Source organism: Anopheles aquasalis, chromosome 2 (genome assembly GCF_943734665.1).
Source record: "Anopheles aquasalis chromosome 2, idAnoAquaMG_Q_19, whole genome shotgun sequence".
NCBI classification, from domain to species: Eukaryota; Metazoa; Arthropoda; class Insecta; order Diptera; family Culicidae; genus Anopheles; species Anopheles aquasalis.
Genome location: NC_064877.1, coordinates 47188616 through 47213974, shown reverse-complemented (window position 1 = coordinate 47213974; position 25359 = coordinate 47188616). Strand labels below are relative to the sequence as shown.

The 25359-nt window shown below is 48.0% G+C and overlaps 1 protein-coding gene across 3 annotated transcripts in view; it reads right to left on the bottom strand.

Annotated features, from left to right (window-relative positions):
• Positions 1-25359, bottom strand: part of LOC126572636 (cytoplasmic polyadenylation element-binding protein 3) — a 245626-nt gene that overhangs the window by 183519 nt on the left and 36748 nt on the right. For all 3 annotated transcript variants that reach the window (XM_050232102.1, XM_050232100.1, XM_050232101.1), the window contains exon 3: positions 9024-9129. In XM_050232102.1, coding sequence (XP_050088059.1) covers positions 9024-9129 — 106 coding nt within the window. The remainder of the gene's footprint in view (positions 1-9023; positions 9130-25359) is intronic.

Genomic DNA, 25359 nt, shown 5'->3' with positions numbered 1-25359 from the left:
GTAGAGCGCTTGCAAAGTTGTCAGTAAATAAGTGGAACCTTCATTAGCGTTAAACTGTAAATATTGTACATATTTACTTCAACCTTGCACTAATTTCACAAAATATCATTGCTTTGGGACAGCCCAAGCATAGAAAAAGAATGTTAGCATCAAATTCATCAACAGAACAGTTCGCAAGTAGAAAAGAGTAAACATGGTTTTATGTTTAAGCAATTAATAACAGAACTGGCAGAAAATAAAAGAATGACTTTAAATTGAAGATAGCCAGGGGTTTCGTTAATTAATTTTGTGTTTTGAAACATATTTTTAACATGTTTCCCTGAATGCTGATTCTTTCAAGAGTATTGTGTAAATTTTTTGGGCCAATCGAAGCAAAATTGACAATGTTATAGATTTTTGAAAATTCGCCTTTCATACAAGGCTCAAAAACAAGTCACAAAAAGCAACACCTTTTCAACTTCAAAAATCTGCCAAAAATCCAAAAATAGGAAATTCAACAAAAACTTGACGGCGCTACCTAGATAAACTTATAATCTATCAAAAGAATATCGAGTTGTGTTTTTCTGATGACCCATGACGCAGCTACGATGGGCACCAGAAAAAGTATCTTTTCGAAGACACGACTGCCTAAATTTGATGCCATGGATGAAATTTTTATTAAAACTTCCCCAACTAAATAGAACTAAATAAAATTCAAAAGTTGAAGTTTAAAATGTACAATTGCATTGCAAAGAAATTATTGCATGTTCATTACACTCATACTCGAAAGTAATGCAACAAAACCGATAGCGCCAAGCGCTTATTTCTAAAGAATTCACTCCACAATGGCTTTCCACGTTCGCGTTCCAGCAAAAACCCCAAAACAAAGCAAAAAATCTTCCAGTCAAAACCACCACCAACAGAATCGGTTGCGTATGTATTACCACGTAGAACGCGACGCACACCGAACCGCTAGGGAAAATGGTTCATTTCAAATCGAAATTATTGTAATTTGCTGCTCCGCTGAACGCCGCAATCTCGGTGCTCCGGTGTTCCACTGGAGGTTCACCAACTCCGCTCGATGGGCCAATGCAAAGAAAGGCTGAACTGAGGGGGAAAAAAATGTCGCACAAAAGCCCGCCACATGAAGTCCATCCAACCGTAACGCACATCACCGCATCTCCCTGTGGACCTTGTGCCAGACAGCCAGTGAGCCAACCAGCTAGCTGAAGCTCATTTGCATGGAACTGGAGTTCACCCGCTGGAAGAGAGTTCGTTCGCTCGAGAAGGAATTGGTAATTTGAACAGGTGACCTTTTCGCAAACGTTCTTCATGGCGCGCGTTCTTCGCTGCGCTAATTAATTGCAATCTATCGGAAGCTAGCCAATCGGAAGCTGCTTACACCGCTCGTTCTGCCATTGATGCCACGTTCTTTGACCATTCTGGGAGTTGTCGCTGTCCCCTCCGTAATCACGGGTTTGTTACTGCTGCCATCTAGGAAAGCAATAGCAGCAGCAGCTCGGACTCCTTTGCGACGATCAAAACAAGCTGCAGACCGGAGCCAGCACAAAAAAAAATGCATAAATTAGCATAATGTTGCAACGCACCACCCTCGTCGTCGTCGTCGAGACCGTTACTGGTAGGTGAATAAAATGTTACTTTAATGCATGTTTCCGATGCCGTCACGATTGGCACAATGTTGTCGAGGAGGGTAGGTAACTGTTTCGTTCCGTTCCGGTTTTTCCTAGTTTTATTTTTTTTGTTCTTTTATATTGTGCCATACCTGGTAAGTAATTAAAAACCGACCGGACCAGCACAATGTACTTCAATCGCTCAATGGAATGTGTTTCATCAAAATGAAGAAAAACAGCGAAACAGGAAGCAAGTGAAACACAGGAAGAAACTGCCAACGTTCACGCGTCTTCGACAAACTGCCGGGCAGCGTGAAGTTTTGTTTTTAATTAAATAAAGTAGATGGTAATTTGTGCTCGTGGCAAAGTGAGCGCGAACACTTCAAACCGGGATTAGCGATGCCTACTACAGATGTCTCTCACCAATACCATCCAACTGAGAACCGACCGGAGCACCTCCATTCGTTGGCTGCTGCTGATCGCCGCATTAGATCGCTGAATAAACAATCCAAAACAAAGTCCTTTCGCCATTATGATTTCCTTCCGCCCCAAAAGACGAACCAACGAATCTCGAAAAAGTAGAGCAACCTTCCCGTGTTTCCCAATTCCTTTTTATCCGATCCACCGTACAATGCTGACCGACTTTTGCATGGAAATCATTCACCGAAAATGAAAACGAGGACCAAAAAAAAAGAAACCAAACCACCCACGAGCACAACGAAAGAGCGAACCATAACTGGCATATCTGGCCGTGTGGGTCGATGCGCCTCGCTACACCGCTTACAATGGCCCGCGGTACGCGGTGAAATGGCTGCTTGCGTTGGTGGAAAAAGCTTTCCGGACAAAACAATACAAACCTTACGGTGCTCCTCGCCCCGTTGTCAGTCCCCAAGGGACCCAACGGTGCGCGATACAAATGAAAACTATCGACGGGATTTTCATCCGGTCTATTTCTATTTTACTTGTGCCAGTGGAAAGCCAGCAAACCAACGACAGGACGCAACGCGGTCTCAAGGAAGAAGCGTTGTAGCGTAGGGTGGCGCGCGTATTGCCACCGATTTGCGCCCCAAAAATCCGGCCATTTTCCATTTTTTGCTACCCACGGGCCCATGGCATCAAGCAACCAGCATCGTTTTTCATTATTTGAAGTTCTTCGTTCTCACTTGCCGCTCCTTCCCGGTCCCGGAGCTTCGGTTTCCGCTGCGTTGCCTGTTCGCGCGTTTGTGTTTGGGGATCATCATCATGCTGCTGACGAACGGCACGGTCTGTTATCGTTTTCAGCAGGAAAATGGAGAACCAGAGCGACCAGAGCGCTTCCGGTTGCTTCGATGTTGTTTATTTTATTCATCACTTTCAGGGCAACCTAGGGGTTGATGGTGATGCGTTGCGCGCCTGTTCTGTTCTCCCGTGGATCATCTTCGCCAACAACAACGAAGACGTACAACGCAGAAAACGTGGCGAGAAAGGCACCAAGGCAAAGAACAGGCAACAGGGAAGGGAACTTTCCAAAACAGGAATCAAGTTCGTTCTTTCATCTGCACCACTGAAGGGGCACCACTGAACGCAATATTCACCAAAAAGTCCTTTCTACGATCAGCGTGGCCACACCGTGAATCAAAGATATGCCTTAAGCCTCGATCTCCCTCTCTCTCCCTGCTCTTTGTCATAAAACGTTCGCACATATTTCTTGCGAACCAATTTGAACAAAGAAAAATGGCCACTTACCACCAGGCCGCGAACTACCACCAGCTGGCGCACTCGTACAAACTAACGCGCACAGAACGAGAGAGAGAGAGCGCGAGTGCGAGAGGTGACAGTTACAAATTTGAACGCAATTCTGGCAGATAAAAATAACTTCCACTTCCGCCGGCGGCCGACTCCGGGATATTTTAATACAACCACTCCCCCTGTCCCATCCCCTGTGGCTCACCCGCCGGTGTGCCAATCCGGGGTGTTAGATCCGGCCACTAGTGTCCTTGCACTATCGCTTTTGGAACCAAAAGTGCCACCAGTCGACTGAATGGGATAACTTTTGCCTTTACCCCGGGGGAGCGGGGGTGGGGGGGGGGGGGGGGTTGAAAGTGCATATTTGAGAAACCGCAGCACGCAAAACCACCACACAAACCGGGCCAGCTGGGCCCGGTCGAGCAGCATTGTCGCACACACGCCCGGAACCATGAATCCGCCACGGATTGCTCCGAATGCTACATTCCGTTCACGGTGGTCCGGCGAACCCCGGGACATTCCCGGGTTCTTTTGGGGGGGTGCAAAGAAAATGCCCAGTGCGCCCCCCCAGTCGCAACCAACTCACGCGTTTCTGGTGGAAAAGTTTTCCGCGAAACACCGGGCACCGCGGGCACCGGAGCGGAAAGGGGTTCGGGCAAAGATGATTAATGGTTCCTGTGCAACGACCCCCGGGAAAGGAATTCCCCCGTTTTTGGGGAAAGAGTTGCTGCACATCGCAAGTTGCAGCAAACCACAACCACGGCAACACAATCACGCGGAGGAGCGTGGTTCGATTTGGAAAACTTCAACCAAAGCACCCAGCCCGATGTCACACCAAACGGCCAGAGGGTGGGGGTGCACCGCACCGTGGATTATCGCCGCCACAAAGGAAAAGGAATGGAAACCAATCACAGAACGGTGAAGAGTGTAATTTCCGCCCCGAAAACGAACAAACGGTCGGCACATCACAATTCGATCAAGTCGATCATCGAAGCATGGGGAGAGGGTGACCAACAACGAACAACGGTGCCAGTTCCTCGTCCATGTCCATCAAAATGCCGACTCCGAATCCGTGCGGCGCGTTTTGTTTCTAGCTTCTGGCACCCAGGGCAAGTCCATTAGTAGTCTTGCGAGTCGTCGTCATCGTCGTCGTCAGCAATCAAAAGTGTCACGCACGCACGCATCAAACAGTTGACATGCGATCGACGGGAGGAATCATTCAAATTTTGCTCACCACCATCGCCACCACCACCACCAACAGTAGCAGCTTACAAGTGAAAGCCTTGCTACAAAAAGAGAAACAGGAAAATGCTTCGCTCGATCGAGGGCTTCGCTTTTCATCTTCGAAAGCAACAAAAAAAAAAGAGTAACGACGACGGCCACGCGGCAAGAACGTCGTGCAAGCAAAAATTGAATCCGCCTGATCCGAATCTGGCGAAAGAGAGCGACCCCCGGCAGCCACAGCAACCCATGCGTTGTCATGGTTGTATCACGTGCGAACACACACATACCAACACACACCGCAACATACCCAAGCGCCCTAGGCGGCCATCATGCGCAACCATTTTGGAAAGGGGAGGCGGGGCGGTGGCTGGTGAGTGAAAACTTTCCCATGCATATTAATAAGATGTTCTTTGATTTCGAATCGTTTATGCGTCGACTCCCACTCCACGAAACCATTCTCTCCCACGGGGAGAAAGGAAGGGGTGGTGTACGGGGGTGGGATTTGAGTTCGTGGGGACGTCTTACCGAGCCTGGGGATTAGAGAACCGGCGTGAATACATATCCCTCGCCAAGCGAGACTGTCCTACGGCGAAAGCGTGTCGCAATCGTTGCGCTCACACGAGTAATCCATTCCGGTCGGTCGGTCGGTAGGTAGCAAAAGGATTTGATTTGTCGCAACCTTCCGCAAATTTAAGGGAAAGTAGGGTGCAAAAGGGGGATGAGCGCATGGATGCGCATGGTTGTTGAATAAAAATATGATAAAGTCTTTCACATTTCGGGCTCAAGATGCCTAAGCTGCACTCATTGAATGGTGATGGCGGTGGTGTACGGTGAGATCTGGGATTTTCCTAGATAATCGTTGTGAGAGAAAAAGAAATGTCACGATTTCCAAACCATTTCCTGGTGAAAACTTAACGTGAACTTGTTCAAACGCGTGGCGTCGGCTCTAACGGTTCGGACGCATTGGACTGAACTGAAACCGATGACCAAGATTCCACTTCCTGCGATGCGTGTAATTGATAGCGTTGATGAGAGTTTAGATAGGGATATTATACTCGCAGCCCGCCGAGTTATTTTTTGCCACGTCCACGGTGTATATGTATGTTAAGATTGGACATTAGTGTTGTATTTTCTATGTATTTTTTTGTATTTTTATGTTCTATGTAAACATTTCATTATTCTCCACATAACGGAGTTTGAGATCCTTGGATTATTTAGGCATTTAAGTTTCTATTACAAAGCCCTGAAAGTATGTAATTTTACCAGCTACCAGGCGCCTCCATCATCGGATTTCGGCAACGGAGCTACATCATTTCGTGTTCCGACCAGGTTTGGTGCCCCGGTTGGCCTTTGACGGAAAAAAAGCAAATTTAATAAAGCCATACACCTCGAAATTATGGTGTGACATGGCCCGCGGACTAGTTCGATACTTTAAAACTGCGGCCCACTGACTGGCTGTTACTTTCTTGTGCGGCTGAAATGAGTTTGAGATTCTTAGTTTAGATGATGGTTTTCGTTACCCTTTCTTAATCATGTTTTAAAAGCAATTTCTCTTTTATTTACATTTATTGTTAATGACTTTGTCATGGTAGCCGATGCTCAGTGCCGGACAACAAGTTCTTTTCTGAGCCCTTTTTCAGCCAAAATGTTTATGAACAGTTCAACGTATGATGCTGTTATCTTGCTTCTTTTTACATTATTCGTCTATTTGCCTAACTGACTTGTTGCAACTAACTTTACGTACCAAGCGTAAAAGTAATTATCTGTTATACTAAAAGATGGTTTGCAAAGCAAAAAGTACACGCATAGTTAGTTTGAAACAAACACCACCACAAGCATTTCAATTCAAACAGATAAACAAAAGTGAAATTCATCAAAAACTAGCGTCTTTGTTCTACCGGGCAACAATCATGTCTTGCTTCGGGCATGGCAAAGAGCATTTCCGGTTTACGAGCAAATCTTCAGCATCAAAGGAAGTCAGGTTTGCATCAGATAGTGATTGCCGACGAAGAGTGATTATGTTTTGAGAATGCTAAGTGCAAAACCTTACCGTTCTCATCTACTGATGTCAGAATGTGCTGTGTATGATAGCATGTATCTAACTGTATGAACCAACAGCAAAGCATGAATTTTAATGATGCATTAATGAATATAAGCTCATACCGAACTTCAAGCCTCGGAAAACTGGCATGAAAACATACCGAGGTCAAAATTTTACCAACAATTTCTTCAGTTTTAGCTGAATCCAAATGTCATATACGTATTGTATTGCAAGCCTTTCGCGCAACAGAGCAAATAGAAAGATATTGAAAAGTTGTTCTAGTGATAGGCTGCACGAACAAAAAGCATATCTGCTAGATAGACAAAATGTGTACAATCCTCCAAGTTAACATTCCGAACTGAAAATAATTTTATTAATAAAAAAAACTATACCACTCAAAAATATGTTTAATCAAAAAACCTGTTAGCTACAGTTCAGCACAATATGCATCATAAGATTGTTTCATAACCGTCGCCATCCTCATCATTGCAATCTTGCGTGACACAATTTAAGATGCTTATCACGATAAGACACATTTTCGGATTTGTTGTGATACCCAGCTGGTAAACGATCCGAAATGGCCACTTTGTATCACCATCCATTCCATAAACCTGAAGCAACCGAAATCCAAGCTGGTGCAAACATTCGTACTACAATTTCATCCCCCGAACAAGCACACCTTCTTCGAGAGCCCATGTTTTGTGATGCTTTATTTTGTGACGGGACCCAACAACCGAATACGGTACACCTTCCTACACACAGATTCCCGGAATGTTGCGTACCTTAACCTCAATGTCACTTCCGTCTTGCGCTCGGCATTGTGAAACATCTAGCAAAGTGTAAGCTTTTGTGAGTTTTTGGACAACTTCTCATCGTCAGTTGCACACGGGTCTGTGAGACCTCGCACATAGACGAAGACACGCAAACACATCTTTCTCGTCATCGCTGTCGCTACCGCCCAGCGTTGTCATCCTCGTTGTCATTATCGCTGTCGTCGCATTGCAGAATTGGCCCACTCGCAATGCCATTGCCAGATGCACATACACACTGGCACAAGCACACACAAAAGCAGTCGCGAAATGAGCAACGAGCCTATTAGATGCAGCCGGTTACGTTGTTGTTGCTGCTCATCTCTTGCTCATGTTGCTCCACCACCTCTCCCGGGGGAACCGCACTAAGACAATCGTGTAGCGGGAAATGTTACCGGAAGTGCATGTTTTTGGCAACAAAAGGGCCCTGGCCCTGGTACTAGTGTGCCGCCTGGCGCAGAAATGCGAACAGAACACACAACGAGTGGCTTTCCGGTGCACAAACGTGATGGCACCGGTTCTGGGTTCTGCTTTGGTGCATAAGGCATGAGATTCTGCTTGATGCTGACTGCTGCATCTGCGGCAAAGGCAACGGCAGGAACGTCACGTTGCGTTTGGCTCCGAAAACACAGCAACGCAACGGCACCCAGGGCCGGCAGGTTTACTTTCATAAATTTTAATATGTCCTCCTTCTGGCCCATGCATTCCAGCCTTTCCCTGCTCCTTTTTGGTGCCACAAAGTGTACGAAAATGAAGCTACATCACAACAACAGCTCCATAAAGTTGGAAAGCACTCACTCAACGGTTGGTCAGCGTTGATGGAATGCATTTGTGGTTTTTCTTTTGCGTTTTAATAAATCCAGATTGAGGCATCTCAACTATGCTCCCATCCTAGGACCATCAAGCTTTTGGAACGCACCATAAACACACTTACATTCCTCATTCCTGCTCCAGCATCGAAAATCTGCATGCGGTCGTTTTTTTGAATTTTTCTCCTCCATGCTGGACCTCCCGGGAAGTAACTATATCATCATCCAAAGTTATTAACATTCCACACCGATGGACAAGAGCCCTCCGGCCGGTTTATGATACTTGCATGGATGTTCTGCTGAATGGAATTTGATTAATTCCATTTTTTCTGCTTCCAAGAAGAAAACAAACAAAAAACCTCAATAAACCTTTTGGGGAGGAGGACCCAATACCCAGCTCCTGTGTCTAGTTCAACGAACGAAACATTCCAATCCAGCATTCATGACACCTCTCCTTACTCCTGGTACAAAACCTTTCTAAAGGAAGTGACGGAAACAACTGGCCCCTCAGCATCCTCTACAAAAAGGAGCACGCCGTCCTCTGGCTCGAGGAATCTATTTAATTTTAATTGTTGCAAGCCGCATGCACAGAGACGAGTGGCCGAGTGTACGAGACCAGCATCTTAATTAAATTTTTCCCTCAAAACCACCAAGCAGAGAGGGGGATGGCAAGCTTTGAGAAGGGTAAAGGTAAAGACCCAATTTTCTCCATCCATTTCTCAGAATTTGTTGCCGCTGAAATCGCGCTGTGATTCGCGGTTATGACAGCGGCCGCCACTCGGCGCTGCTGCTTCGCGTGACTTACCTTTGAGATGATCCGGCTGCGATGCTTCGCCCACGTTTCGCATGATGTCACTGAGACAGTGTTCCAGCGAGCGCATGTCCAACCCGTTGCTCAGTCCGGTGCGATCCTGCAAACGACAGAAAACGAACGAACGAAAGCGTTAAACTCTGTGTACGGCCGGTGGAAAATGGCGCAAGTTAAGACTGCGAAGGTAATTAATGGATTTTGAACGACGATGAAGGTTCACTCCGATGAAGCTCGTCTTCTTCCGTCCCTCGGGCTCAAGAGATCGCGGTCGTGACGCAGCCAAATCCCAAGGCGAGGCCGAGTGACGTGGCTTCTTTTTAAGGTCAACTGAAGTTCTGTTCACTGGAAGAAGGCACTCCATGCCCATTCATAAGTTTGCTCGTGTATGTTAATTTCAGGTCCCTAATGGCAAATTGCTCAGCTTCGCCGTCTAGAAATCCCACAAACACATACGAACGGACGGAAAATAGAGTGGCTTTCCAGTAGTGAGGCCACGGTCAGGGACAGCTCAGTGGCGTGTGCGCAGGAGAAAACTAATTTCGCAAAGGGGTTAGCCGCTAGATAAGTTTCGCTTTCAACCTACTAGCCCCTTCTCGCACTTGAGTAAATCCTCATTGCAAACCACCCCCCTCGAAGCCGGGAATGAAAAATGTCGGAATGGTCGCTCACGGGAGGTAGGATTTCCTTCTTTCCACTCGCGCACACTCGGCACAAATCCGCCGGTCCCGTGCTCCACACATCAGCGAATCTAGGGGACCTTTTTCTTCATTTCTTGCATCCGTTTGCTCTCATTCGCTATCTTTCTCTCGAACTCGGTCACAATCTCCAGTGCGAGTTGTCGAATATGTCGAGCGAAAAGGCCGAACAGGAAGCGAGCAAACAAAAACCCCTGGGATAGAAAGGTAGTGAGAGCAGCAGTAGAAGCAGTAATGGAGGCAAAAGGAGCTCAGCTGGCATCGAAGTTATAAGTCAGCATAATAGTTTATCTCTCCACTCGGCCCCTTCTCATAAGTGAAGTGATTTGACACATAAATCCATCTGCCACTGCCAGCACACACGCCTAGACGGTGTGCGAGAATTCAACGTTCGTGGACACAATTTCGTTTCCAGCAAAAAAAAAACAGGGACCCAAAATTAGTTCACTAAAACGGGCCTTTGCCACGGAAAACGATGACGCTCTGCCTTTTCCAAGGGAGCTGTTTTGTGATGAGGAAAAATGCAAAACATTCTCCGACGGCAGCCAACAGTGCGGCCAGTTCTGCGGTGCTGCGATACCGGATGCCATTCAAATCACTCCACCAAATCACCAAATGTGTCGGTCCACACATACACAGAGTGATGTCATGTGCCACGACGACGACGACGACGATATGGTATCTGCCGCCGGGGCGTGTCGATGAAGCCTTCCACCGGCATTCCAACTTTTTATTCGCGTAAGCTCTTCCCGGGTTTTGCACCGGTGTGGAATTTGCGGCCAGGACCGCTCGACCACGGCACACACAGCGAGCCGGTATGTGGCCAAAGTGGGTCGTATAAATATTTTCTTATTGGATTTTGAATGAAATATTTCCGCACAGCGCATCATCATCATCATCATCATCATCGTCATCGGAGGAGAGCACAGGCCAGCCTCACCGATGCCAAAGCTCCGTTTTGTGTCGGGGAACCAGCTGTGTAAACCTCCCGTGGCCGCCATTCTGCCACGGGGCGCTCCGAGAGTTGGCGCTGTTTCAGCGAAAGATCACACAGTCCCGCACCCGCTCTCTCTCTCTCTCTCCCCGTGCGTCCCCATGCGATTCATGGCCTCGTAGGCCATGGAGAGAGAGAGGCCACCAGAATCTTTTTTGCATCTGCAAGCCACATGTGGTGGTGTCCCGTCGGATCGTACGATTCGATTCGGCTTCGAATCGACTTCCACGGTTGATTGGGGATGGCCAGACCATGGCAGCAGCAGCAGCACATGCAATGCAGGACCATCCACTCGAACTGGGCGAGCATTTCGCATTCTTCCTTTCCGTTTCCTTTCCACCTTTTTTTTTACCGTTCCCGATGGTTCCGGAATTTTTTGTCCCTTTTTTCTACCAATCTGTTGCTCCAGTTCAGTATAGCTTCCGTTTCCATTTCTTCAGTTTCTTCTCCTCTTCGCTACACGCGGTCCTTACTTCCTTTTCGAGTTGGAGAAATTCAATTCAACCTACTGACACACCGGGTACACCGGGTACACACTCCGGGGCCTAGAAATTGCTAACGTGCGAAAACACAACCCACTGGAAAACGGGGGAAACCATTTGTGGACGGTATTCGACCCTTTCTGAAGGCCTTCATTTGGCCTCCGCGCTCCGAGCGGTTGAAGAAAGGCGAAAGGAAATACACAGCACAACGTGCAGCGAGGTCAGTGGGCGAGAAATCGAAACGTATCCTGCAGATCCTGCAACGCAGTTCGGCCAAATTCATCATGTAGCCCTTTGCCAGGGGGAAGGTGGGGGCGAAAGGTTGGTCTTTTGCCGGAAAATTCTCCCTTTTTCCCAGTGGCCACTGACTACGCTCGATACTCGGTATCGGTATTGGTAAAAACCGTACATTGGATGATAGCAAATGTTTCGATTTCGAGGGGCTTTTTGTTCGTACCAGGAAGCTTCGCCTTCTTCACGAGTAAATGCAGCAGGAATCCGTGCAGTAGCAGTGCACCTGGCTTGGATTAATGTACCAAGAAAGGAAGATCCTTACTCTCTTGAAAGGATGCATCGGTTGCGATCGATTTCGAATCATTTCGTTGGCTGCGAGCATGGCATGGCGTTATCTTATTTTAATCAAATCCAACGACTACGGAACGACCCCTAGACAACGATCTCTCTCTCTCTTCAGCTCTCTCTCTCTCTCTCTCTCTCTCTCTCTCTCTCTCTCTCTCTCTCGCTCTCACTAGACTCACTAAGCTAAAAGTGTTTACCAAAAAAAAAGGCCCAAATAACAGGGACTACCTGGTCGTCGAGGGTTGATATTTATAGAAATTGAGCTTATTAAGTTACCAATCCCACCCTCTCGTCTCTCATGGAGGGTTCCCGCACCGAGAAGAGACACATTTCGTTGTCCATCCACCCCCGTACCGACCCAGCCGAAGGTTGCGGGCACCACCATCGAAGCTCGTTTGTTTGTTTGTCCCATCGCCCCCTCCCACCGTCAAAGCGAACCCAATTCCGAGAGTGAGCGACAGGTGGTGGTGGTGGTGTCCCAACCCAAAAAAAAATAGCAACCAACAACTCCCGCAGCAACACCGTAGACGGGTGACAAAATTTGATTATTTTCTATTTGTTCATCCTCTTTTCCCTTCCCATTGCCAGTACAGGCAGTACCCGACGATTCCTAGACACCGCCACCGAGATCAATCACAAGCACAACCGTTACTCAAACCGAACGACCCCCTCAGAAGGGTGAATGGGGCGCAGGGAGGGGGTAAAGAGAAAATCGTAATCGAAAAGCGAAACCAAAATACGGACGCTCTCTGCTTCCTCGCCGAAGAAGATCGTATGTCAAACGAATCAAATCTTGGCACGTTTGCGGCCAACCAGCCCCTCCGGGGGGAGGGAGGTGCCAGGTAGCACGAGCTTTGCTTCGATTACCTTCGTTCAATTTGTGGCATTATTAGGGAGAGACACCCCGCCTGGCTAGCTTCATCATCATCATCGTGTAGCGCCTAGAACCCGCGAGCTCCTGATGTTGGTGTTGGTTGGTGTTGGTTGTTTTGTGGGTGCGCGCCATCGAACGAGAACACCACACCAGCTGAAGTCACAAACAAGCCGCCGTGCGCCAGGTGTGCGAACCAGCCACCCAGCCAGCCAGCAGAAGGCTGGTGATGTTTGGCTTTCGGGTGGGTAATTGATTAAAATCGATACCCGACCGCAAAGCTGTGACAACAGTGCCCTGTCGCTTTCCTTTCCCCATTCTCTCTCCCTCTTCCTCGAGGGAGGTAGTTGGCATGTTTGCGCTTTTGTCCTTATTTCGACAAAGACAAAGACCGCGATGCGCTTCCGGGCAGGATCAAATAGAACGCGGTGTGGTGGGGTTTGGAAACCGAATTCAAAGAACGAATTCGACAGCGAGCGGTGCTATGGCCAAGCTACCAACACATATACTCTCGTATCATCGCTAATGGCCACCGTGAATAGCGTGGTGCCTAGTGCAACAATATCCGGAACGATGCCCAACGCCCAATCTGAAATCAACACGTTCAACGGAACGTACCGAAGTTCCCATCTATGGCACGGACCCATCTAGGCCGTCAGCCAATCAACGTTTGGCGCAACGCGAGTCACAAACGGTGGCGCGGCCCGCTGCGCCAAAGAACGCCGCTCTCTTTTGAATGACGGATGTACAGACGACGAGCGCCACCGATGGCCGATGGCCGGTGGCCTGTTGTTCAAATTTCCGGCACGATCTTGGCCGAGATATCGAACGTATGTATGTGTGGCTGTCCGTCCATCCCGGTACTCGGATGCCCCCCCCCCCCTGGATCCCCCTGGAGGCTAATCAATTATGAACGATTCAATTCGCTTTTTCAGCCTCAGTGGCCTCCACGCGAAACCGAAAAACGCCATCACGGTGGCCATCGTCTTGTGCTGGAATTTTGTGCAACCGTATGGCCCCGGTTATGATACGCGGATCACCTCCCGCTGTGCTGGCGAATACAACGAAACTGCCAAACCGTTCAGCTCCCCGTTCCGTCTCGAGCTATGGGGCCTTCGAGCACTCCGATTCCGCCATCGATCCTACGGAACTCCCTGAAACGTGCCACGGATCGGTAAAAATTCATCAAATCATTAAAATTCCATAACCCACTCAATCAGACCATACGGCCATTGCTGCTGCTGCCGCTGGTGCTGCTGCTGCACGATGGGAATGCAACGAAAATTGGACAGTTGATATTTTCATTCGATTCCATCCGGCCGGCCTGCCTGCCTGTCTGCCAGGAAGGAAGAGCGAATGTACAACCAGGGAGAACGAGGTCATCCAACGCTGAATTCTGGCCTACAAAGCCTAAGGCGCGTTCCGCTCGATCCAATATCGAACTGCCAACACATTTACCACGAACGATTTAGTGCCCGGTGCGACCCGGGTGCGACAACAGGCTGGCCATTCGCTATGCGCTACCATATCGACGATCCGGTTGCAACCGAACCCCCCGGGGGGGGGGGGGGGGGGGGAACTCGATAGCCAATCCCGTAATTAGGTGAGCCCTTCCCATGTGCTCGTTCCATCTGACAACCAGCTAGCAGTCACTAGTCGGAAGTCACTGTCACTAAACGGTCAGCGCGTGATGTTTGCACAACGCACACACCGGTAGTTGCCGTCATCGGTGACATTTGTGACAACGCAGATCGATCAGCGAACGACAGAGGCGACAAGGTTGGGCAAATTATTCATGAAACTTTGCCTGGTTCGGTGATGACTGCAATGCTTACGCCAAGGGATGGAAACTACCGCTACTGAAGTCGAAACAGGAAGGGCGCTTTGAGAATGAGATAATAAACAGTGACAGCGAGCGAGCTGGGCGGTTAATGTTACTACTTCGCCATTCTTTTACCAACATCTTTCCCGAGCAACCTAATGCCAGTTGAATGGGGCAGAAAAAACGATAAAAAACACTTCACCAAACGGAGTACGGACTAGCAACTCGCTGGCTGGCTGGCTGGTTGGCTGAGGAAATGATTTTTGTCTTTTACGCGCCCAACAAAAAACAAAAACAAACAAAACAAAAAACGCGAAGCACCTCATTAAAGAGACTCTCGGACCGTCTGTCTGCGAGCCAGCTGGCTACCCCTCCCTGGGGCCCCCCTTTTGGCAATCTGAATGTTCCATAAATTTCCCTTTTTTTCTTCTTCGCTCTCTCGCTGTCTCGTTCGTTCCGTTGTGGGATTTCAACTATTTTATGATTCCGTTTCACGAACTACGCTTTAATGGTATGGCGCAGAACGAAGCGCCTTACTCCAACCTGCACTCTGCCATACCTGTGTTGGTGTGTCTGTGTTTGGTACGAATCCTGCATGCAGCTTCATGCAACACCTCGCCCACTCACCGCCACCGCCAAAAAAGTGTGTGCAAAAGCTTGGCCGCACCATAACCATAAACCTCATCGGAACGAGCGCTCTCTTAGACTCGCTTCTCTCATCTTCATGGCTCCCGGTTTCAGGGTGTTCGCCCTTCGCTCCCACTGCCTTCAACTTTAAAGCTTGCACCCTCTCGGCACACAGTAATGGCCGCACCGTGTTGGGGCTTTTGATTTCTCTCACTTCACACCACCTTCTCCAACCACCCCAACCAAAGCAACTACCTCACACGGGCAACCCAGGCAAAAGGAAGGCACCCAGGGCGATCTAAATGGCGTTCGTTTAGCTTCGTTCCGTTCTCCGATTACCAGCAGCAGCTCAACCGTAAGTGGAATCGCTTGGCCCTGGGAGTCGGTGGCGTTCGGCCTACCTTCCGAATCCAGCGGAAAAAGGTTGGATGGATGCATTACGAGGTGGTGCTGTGCTGGTTGTTGTTCAACGGAAGGTGCAAGTAAGGCTTTAAGGCACACAGGGAGCAGGAACACAGGGCAAAGTGCATTCCATCACCGCGGCAGGGCTGCAACTTTACCCGGGGGTCTGGCCGGGAATGGATGAATTTATGTTCTCGCAGCTCGTTCACAGAAGACCCGCACTCGCACAGCACATTACCGTCCGTTCGTTCGCTCTGGTGCTCTATATTTTGAGCGTAACCAGCTGGCCTTCTTTTCCGGGTATGCCAGTGGCCTCTATGCCTCTATTTGAAAGGTTTCTCCGGGTTCCTGGTCCGCACCTACCAAAACAACGGACCCAGAACCTTCACGCAAACTGCATCGGCTTGTGCGGCTTGAAAGAAGTTTCTCCTATTGTTGTTGTTGTTGTTGAGCGCCTCTCATCTCTACCGGGTCCGTGGCCACAAAAGCCCTGCCCCATTAGGATGAGGAGTGTAAGGAAGTGTTGGCGAAGAAAAAAAAAAGAAAGGTTAAACTGCGGCAAGTGCACTCCGGCACATGAGAATGCGGTTCAGGTGCGAAAAGGTTCCATCCACTGACTTCCACCTTGGTAACAGAACCCGCAGCGATTTTCCATCCACTGACCGTGCTATTCTGCCTGGGATTCTAGTCCTTATATTACGAATTATGCGATGAAACTCTGTTGCGTTTACGAGAGTGAAATGAATCACTGGACACTGGTCCACAACAGAGCGACCCCAGGGCCAATTCCACGACGACCATTTGCAAACGTTGCGTAATGAGTTTCATTGATGATCGTGGCCACACTTACTGGTCCCGCTTTTTGCACCAATGCTCCGCTCTGTTTTATATCGCTCGCTGTTTTCAATATTTATAACCAGAAGAGAACCACCAGAGAGTGCTCCAGAGCAAGCCCAGCGGCCGGTAACAACATTAAATACAATTTCCAGTTCACTCTCCATGGGCGCCCGCGTATGCACCCATTGTGGTGTGATGCAAGCCAGGAAGCATGCAAAGGCAGTCACCCCGATCCATTGAAAGCGTGCAAAAAAATTGACCGGGAACCTGCAAACCCGTGCCCAGCATCCCTTCTGGCAGATCTGCATGTCCTGAGCCCTACACTGAGCGTTGGACTGGGACGGTCCCGGTCCCGGTCCCGTTCCCGGTTGCAGCACAGCGAGAGGCAAGTTTATTGCATAACGTAAGGGAAACTTTAATTGCAAAATTTATTGAAACCATCGCCGGCAGACTACCGGTTGGTGGTGGTGGTGGTGGTGCTGCTGGTGGCCAGTTATGGTTATGAAATGGCTTCATAGCTGGTAGCTGTGCCATGGCCACGTCCCTGGTGTGCCCCGAAACGAACGAAGCATCCCGCGAAAGCAAAACATTTCGAGCTTTCGTGCCGGGTGCGTTTCCGTGTGTACCGCGGGCGAGAGATGCTGAATGCATTATGATGCGTATTATTAATAATCACTGTATTACCTTCCCGCTCGGTCGCTCTCTCACGCTCAGTTCCCCTTCAGCAACTTTGAATATGACCAATTTCCTATTTTCCATGGGAGAATGGCGAGGCGAGGCGCTGGGAGATGAAATTTATCTTTCAGCAATTATCTTAAACCACAAACGGCGCCGGTTGCTTCCCAGCTTTGTGTTAAACGCCATTTTGCGATGTAGTAGCATCGTGCGCGCGCGTGAATGGGATGTACTAAGGGGAATCCCCCTTGTTGGAAAGAGTTAGCACGACACGATGGTCGTGCCGACATCAGCGAATGAGCCAATGAAACCGTACGGGAGGATCGAGTGAACGAACTCCTCACCGAAAATGCAAAAAAAACTGGAAAGAAAAGGGGAGGGTTAGAACCGCTGGCGAGATATGCTTTTTTTATGCTGCCGTAAAGCTGCCGAAATCTTCCAGTTCACACACTTTAATGAAGATGAGCTGCCAAAGCGAAGGCAAGCAAGCGAGCGGCACTACTCGCAACTAAACATGAAAACCCCCCACGGGAAAGAACATTCGGAGGCTGGCTCTGGAGTGGAGAGCACGCCCAGATCCCAGCGACAGCAGAGGACAGAGAGTTATGACCGAGTCGTCAAAAATCCTTGTTCCCCCGTTGTCAGCCATCTTTGCCCATGCTGCTGCTTATCTCGCTCGACTGGAACACGAAGATCACGAGCGAGCTTTGCACAAAATGCGCATCTTCGAATGAAGGGAGCGGAGAGAAAGAGAGGGTCACACCATAAAGCGTGTCGACCGCCATCGTCGTTAACATTGTAACCATCATCAGAGACGGAGAGAGACCGAAAGAGAGAGAGAGAGAGAGAGAGAGAGAGAGAGAGACCGAGAGGGAGAGAGTGTCAGAGTGAGAGTGGACCCGGGGCCAAGACGCACGCCATCCCCATTCCTGCTTAACCAAGTCAATCCATTGCGCCGGCCATAAACTGGCATGTAGAAAATAATTAAAAGCCTAATCAAACAGATTGTTATCTCTTCCCGAATGGTCGTTTGCTTACTGTGTGTCCTGCTGCACCGCACGACGGGTGACGCCAATGTGACGTCACGTCACGTTTGGACCAAGGAGATCAAGCCTGGCCGAGGGAAAGGTCGTCCCCGGCGTCGTCGTCGTCGTAAGTTTTGCGATTAAAGCAGTTCTACGCCTTTGCACCATTTCGCCCTAATCGCAGCGAGCAGATCAGCCATCACTTGGCAAAAGGTAAAGCAGCCTTCCAGCATTTGCGGAATGGCCGCTATTGTGGTGCGGAGTGGAATAACCGGAGGTCCAGTTCGGTGGCCACCATAATGGGGTGGTACGCAGCACCCAGCACAGGCAAGCTTTACGGTGTTTAGGGGTTAAGCGTTCGTCCTCGGGCACGTTTATGAAGCCGGTCATAAAGGATTATGAAACTATAGATTAGTTTGGGAGCTAAACAAAAACACTTTCACATTTTTACCCCCTCAGCACATTTCTTTTTTTTTTCAGAGGTATCCTTGGAACTCTCTCTCTCTCTTGCTCAATATGCTGTTCGGTGACCTTTAGTGCAAGTTAGATTAGCTCCAGCTAACGGAGCTCATGTAGTATCCAGCAAGCAATCGCAGTTCTCAAAGTTATGAACAATCTCTTGCATACATGCTGTGTTGCAGGTTCCAAGCATCGAAGCAAGTTAGCTGCAACAAACTAAAAAGCTGCAAACACTCTCGACTGACAGCTTCAATAGACAATAGAGGTATAACGCAGAATGGCAGCTAGCAAACGAGGTACTTCGGTGACAAAGAGAGTTAAGCTAGTTAAAAGTGGAGGACTTACATAAAGTCGTCTTTTCGTCGTAGCAAGAAAGGCTACATGGTATGAGATCGCTTTAACATGCAGATGCATTGTACCAAGCAGCAGTAGTTCAGAATAAATCGAGCCAAATACTTTGAAAGCTGTTCAAAAATCGTACATTCAATGGTGGTGTTTCTCCCGCATTCCCTTCTAGATTCTTCGAAGCTTAATCGAACTGACATCGATTGTGAATGACTTATATTTTAGAAACAACAAATTTACAAATAAGAGAATTTAAAAAGTAAAGTTAAGTACACGATAAAAATGCTCTGTAAAGAGATAAAACTAAAGCGTGGAACACCTTAAATTTGGTCGCACTCTTCTACTCACTGCAGTGCTCCTAGTGGTCGCTTTGTTACTCTGTTGTTTTTTTTTTAAAGGTTATAGATTTCTCTTTTAGTGACAAAAAAATTGCCAATATCGAATCATACCATCAAAAGTTATCGCCGATGAAACACGAAGGGTGAAAAAAATCTGCACACTTACTATGAAATCTAAATTTGACTGGAGTAAAAACCCACGTAAAACTTCATTTTGGCATAAACCAGTAAACAAATTGACTTCAGCATTCGTAGAGGGAATACGAAAGTAACGTTTTAGCTCAATTACGTAGATAAAATCGCACGTAAACTGCTCATTTGGCAAGCGAACTGCAGTTGTGATTTGAAAACTACGGGCCGTTTCATGATGGGAGGGTCCATGAACGGCCGTTTGTACAAAGAAGAATGCCTGGAAAAGATCATTCTACCTTTTATTAAGTCTCATAAAGGTCCTGTTAAGTTTTGGTCCGATTTGGTAAGCTGCCATTCCAGTACAGAGATCATAAATTGGTTTCGAAAAAACAGCATTGATTTCATACCAACAATCTTCAATCCACCAAATTGCCCACAGTGTCGTCCAATACAATTATATTGGGCTATTATCTACTAATATCTAATGAAGACTAAAGAAGCAATGCAAAATGATTAAAAATCCGTCGGGAATATACAAATGCTGGCAAAAAAATGGCCAATGAGACTTCTTCCACTAGTGTGCAGCAAATGATGAGTCGCATAAAACTAAAAGTGCGCAAATACATACGAAACGATGCACAACAATTTTATCCCTATTTTTTATCGATAGCTAAATAAAATACATGTACGGCAGCATGTACAAAATGACATCTTTTCCATGTGTATAGCTTATTTCTGGCCTGAGCTGTGTCCTGTTTTATGCGGCCAAATTTAAGGTGTTCCTAAACCATGGAATGGAAGCTTGCGAAGGAAACAGCTAATATCTTTGCAAATTCCATCCAGTATGCACTTTTGAGAAACTATTTTACGGTCTCCTTTACCCAGAAGTGCACAAACATTGTGAAACCTTAAACATAATTCCCCCCAAAGAAATGTGATAAGACCCAACTCGCAGCACGATTAAAGATGAAAAATCTTTGCAAAGTATTGCCCCATCTCACGCTCACGAGTTCTCGCACCGCATCCTGCTAAGATTGATCGAAACCTCCGGTGCTTCGTGGCCACCTCGTCAAGTGCTGCTCAACCTCAAGCTCAGGCTCAGGCTACCAGGCACCACGCACCCGGCCAGGATGTGATGTGTTCCTCAACTTTAAATAGCCATCCTCCGGTCCTCTCTCTCTCTCTCTCTCTCTCTCCTTATCACCGGGTTCTACCGTTCGTTGTGGCAAAGGAACACAACGCAGTCCTCCTTTCGATCGACCAGCACCTTCTTCCAGCGTGGAAACCATACCATTCCACCGTACGTACCGTGTGTGCGCTGTGGGTGGATGTGTTCTTCACGCATACCACCCCCTTCGACCACCCCCTTCGACCACCCCCTCGACCCTCCCACGGGCAGGAAAACGGAAGCCAGGCAGAAATCCATAGATAATTTAATGCATCCTCAACGCTCGTATTGTGCATGCTTTATTTAGCAGCAAACGGTCCGGGGGCTTCACCAGTTTCGCAGTTTTGTTACGGCCACGAGCGAGCAACAGCAACCACCACCACCACCACCACCACCACCACTGCCAGATGGTTGGTCGGTCCTGGTCTTGGTCTCCAGCCTCTTGCCACCACTGGCCTGAGCACCTGAAGACGTGGCGAAACGAAGACTGACAGCAAAAGCAGCAGTGGTCTGAGGAGGGAAGCCAACGGTGACTGCAGGCAGAAGAGCGGACGGTGCTCACGTTCCCTGTCTATTCAGGCCATGAATGGGCATGTGTGGTTGCGGAGTGGTTTTGCCGTGATTTCGCTTCCGGTGGAACGGTTTCACCGTTTCCGCTGCATTCACCGACCACCACCGATTCCACCGATTCCCGGGGCCCTGTCCCACGGCTCGTTATCATTCGATTTTATTCCTTCACAGCCAAAGGAACAACCGAGCTGAGCGAGCTACCACCTGCTCCCACTTCTGCCAACGTCTGCGGGTACGGTACGGTGCGGTCGCCAAGGAATAAAAATCCCAATCAAACAACAACAACATCCTTCTCCCCCGTTGCGGTACTCCTGCGTGTAGTGTGTTGTGTGGTTGCTACTTATACAAAGCATCGCCTGGTCATGGACTCCGGTGGAACGGGTTTGATGAGTTTTCAAATAAACTTTTGCTCGTCCGGCCTCTGCTTCTGTTGGAGCAGCGGGCAACCCCACCCCCCGGGCGGACATCCATAATGTAGCGGTGGTGGTGGTGGTGCCTTCGGTGATGTACCAGCGAGTGGTGAGTGGTACTAAAACGAATTAAAACATCTCCCCGTGTGTTGCGTGTGCACACTATACATAAACGTGTCGCTTCGCTTGTCGTTACCACGAATCCCAGCCCAACATTAGAGGTTCCGTGTTGTTCCGTGAGACGTCCCCGAGTTCCGGCCATTCCGGCCACTAACTTACATTTGACAGCTGGCAATAAAATATACATATTCATATTCACAAAGCAGCACCAACAAAGCACTGTCAAAATGGTGCTCGCTAGCGATTGAGCTCGAATTTGAATTCAAGTCCGAGTTGTCGGCTTTCACCTTAAAACTATACCCCCGGAGCTCCTCGAGCCCCACTGGAAGGTAAGCTCTGTCTCTCTATCTCCATGAGAAGTGGAAAAGGAAAACGAAACCCCTTGGACGACGTGAACGGAGTCACGGAGTCCTTGCAGAGCCAAGAACCGAGAACACTTTCTCGGAGACGAATGTCGATTGGTTGGTTGGTGAACCACAGCTTTAACAACAACACCAAGGTGTATTGGACAATCTGGACCGTGTGCGCCAACCTGTACCAACCTGTGAAGGAGTATAACTTCGCTTCATCAATCAACCACCTTCACCCTCCGGCAGCGAATGGTCGCTGAAAAGGAAAAAAACCTCGACGTCGACCTCGGGAGCGTAAGAACCCCGGGTAAAAGGGGGCCAGTAAACCATCGTAAGTTATTGATTTTCTGTTTTGGACGCTTGGTCCTCCACTCTATCGCTGTTGCTCTCTCTCGCTCTCTCTCTCTCTCACCTTAATAACCACAACCATAATGGGCCGTGTTCTTGTTTTGATTTTCTTCTTCAACGAAGAAGGGGTTTGGGGTTGAATCCAAGTGGCAAGAGTTCTGCACGATGACACGCCAGGACACACCACCATCTTTCAATACACTTGAACCATTTTCGGCAACAAAACCGCACCGATGTGCTGCCGTGCCTGTACGAACGTTGCCGCTGGCTGTCGTTGGTTTGCATAAAAAGTTTTCCACGGAAAACAAGGCAAAAGGGGCTCAGGTCCACCCAGGCAGTGTGGAAGGAAAAGAAATGGACGAAGAAGAAGAAAAAAAACCGCCAAAAACGAAAACTCATAATACCGCAAACGATGAGGTTTGTCGCGGTTGTCTCCATCGTCATTGACATCGTTGTTTTTTTTTTTTTTTTTTGAACCGGATGGCACTCGATGATGGTGGTGGTGGTGCTGTAGGGTCGTTGTCATTAGGTGGTTTTGGGTGAACTTTACTGTTCTATGGCTGCAAAGACTGCGATTTGCGGGTTCGCACGATCACCAATCGGGGCAGCGGGTCGTGGAGTGAAGAATCACAGGGAAATGGCCCACGGAACCAGCGGGGAACTTACTTATTTTAAGCATATTGCGCGCCCCTGCCTCATCACCGGAATCGCGTCCGAGTTTTTGTGGCCTTCATCGTGTTTTCTTTTTTTTACTTTGCGCTTCGAGCAAGTTTCGTGTTTTTGTTGTTCCGGTTGCGACCGGTGGCCACCCAGACCAGGAATCCAGACCGGTTCCCGTAACTTTCGATCGAAAGTTTTTTTTTTGTTTTTAGGTGTGGCTTTAACCGCCCATTCCGCTCATCGTTTGCCATTATTATTTGCCCAGTAATGCCACTCCGGAAAGCGATGTTTATGGAACGATACAATTGGCTGAGGACAGTTAATGCCCTGGCGTGGTCCCGTGGCTGTGTCCGTGCCTGTGGGTTCCCGGTTTTATGTCCAGCAGGTACGGCAGGTCAGTAGACGAGCGAGCATGATCTCGCATTACCTGTGGTTTAGAGTTGTTTGGTTTCCGTTAGTCCGTGTTTTTCGCAAGTTTTGGAAAGAAGTTTTTGTCAAGTATTTTCCTCGTAAAAAGATCCGTCGTCACTGGGATGTGATGTGGGAATGTGGGTTTTGAACAAGTTCATCTTCCGATCAGAACGTATTTGTATTTTCTTTCTTTGGAAACGCGAAAACGTCATGTGCTTGACCTTCAGATTGTCGCACGCGCTATTCGCTGACCGTGTGAAGCGGAGAGAATATTAAGCAAACAGAAGACATTACATAACTCCTGCCACAGATTGTACGAAATGTTCTGAACTGTCCGATCCAAATACCGCTGAGGACTAGGCTCTCTGGAATGGCTCTTGGATGAAGGATGCTTAATTTACAAACTAGTTATATGAAATATAAATATAACTCAAGAACGTTCCTTTCCTATATGTGGAGTGAATATTTTATATTCATTTCAAGTCTTTTTATTGACTAGAATTTAGATCACTATTAATCATTAAACAGTGTCCATTTAATAATTGTCTAATCCGAAAAAAATGGCATAGTTGGTAGCATTTTATAGGAGTTTGATTTATTTGCGTTGCGTATTTGCAAACCTTTTCGGTGCGTGCCAAAAATTATTGAAGGAGTACAAGCGGTACTGCATGCAACTTCAAAATTTATTTTATATGAAAAGCTGATCTTATAAAATGATTTTAGTTTTGATTTTTGTTTGTTGATCTAATCCAATGCCTAATTTTTGAGATCAATACCATATTGAACAAGAGAATGTACAAAACTACTTGCGCTTGTATGTTGGTGCTAAGTAATCCTGCATGTCGGCAATGCATCTTGAACCCTCTTGGTTTTAGAAAGAGCTATTGTTTGCATTGTTGACAATACATTCCAATGTGAATCCTACTACCAGGTATGATTCGATCCATCTAAACAATAGTATTCAATTGCGAAATCATTTAGGGATAGTACAAATACTATCTTGGAACGGGATCAGATATTCCTTCCAACAATCGACAATTGGCAAATGTTCAATAAGGAGCTGTAAACTTCACTCAATTCGAAAGTGGCTCCAATGGAAGATAAAAACCTTTCAAAGACAAGGATTTCTAACTAATAATTAAAGACGTTGAATATGATTTCATACAGCTTCCAGACGCAATACGCTCTAAGTTATGAAAAGTCCCATAAGCAAGTCCGTAATCGCGCACATGTTGCTGATCTTGTTTTCAGCGAAACTGCTCCATGTCTGCAACCTCTGCGCGGCAAAGTTTTTCTGCCACGAGCCAACACAGAGCACCATTTATCCAACGGTTTAACCTCGTCTCGTCAAGTCCCCGGCTCGATAAAAGTCAATTAGCTGTCCCCACATGTTAATGCGGTTAAACAACATTTTATCCAGCAATAAGGCTTGGCTTACAGCGCTGAAGAACGACGCCGTGGTCTCCGGTCTCCCTCACGAAGCACCAGCAGCTGGCAGCAGGCAACGGTAATTGCGTAATGTTGCTGGATTTAACCCTCCCCGCCCCTCTCTAGGCATCCCTGCCACTAGATCCGCGTAAAGTCGCTGGGCGTATGGCTGGGAATTAAAAACTGTATCTGTTGGGTCACGGGACCGGTCGGCGGATGGTGGTGACGACTCCTCACATCAAGCTGCAGCAGCAGCAGCTCGTCATTTACTCAACCAAATTCAATTAATTCCACTCATTTCCATCACTCACGGGATACCGCGCAGCTGTATAAGTGGAGTGGATGGCCTGGCAGCGGTAACGTCAAACTCTAATTGGCCATCACCGATGTTGCGCGTGGCGCCCATCCCGTGCCCCCTCCGGGAAACCCAACCACCGACCGTCGCCCATCACTCTTTGGCCACAACGATTATGTAACTAGCGACCCGGCTCGTCCATCCGCCCATCCGTCCGTCCTTCTGTTCATTCCAGAGATCTCGAGGGTCGCGAGTTCATGGGAACGGAACCAACTGACCGACCGAAG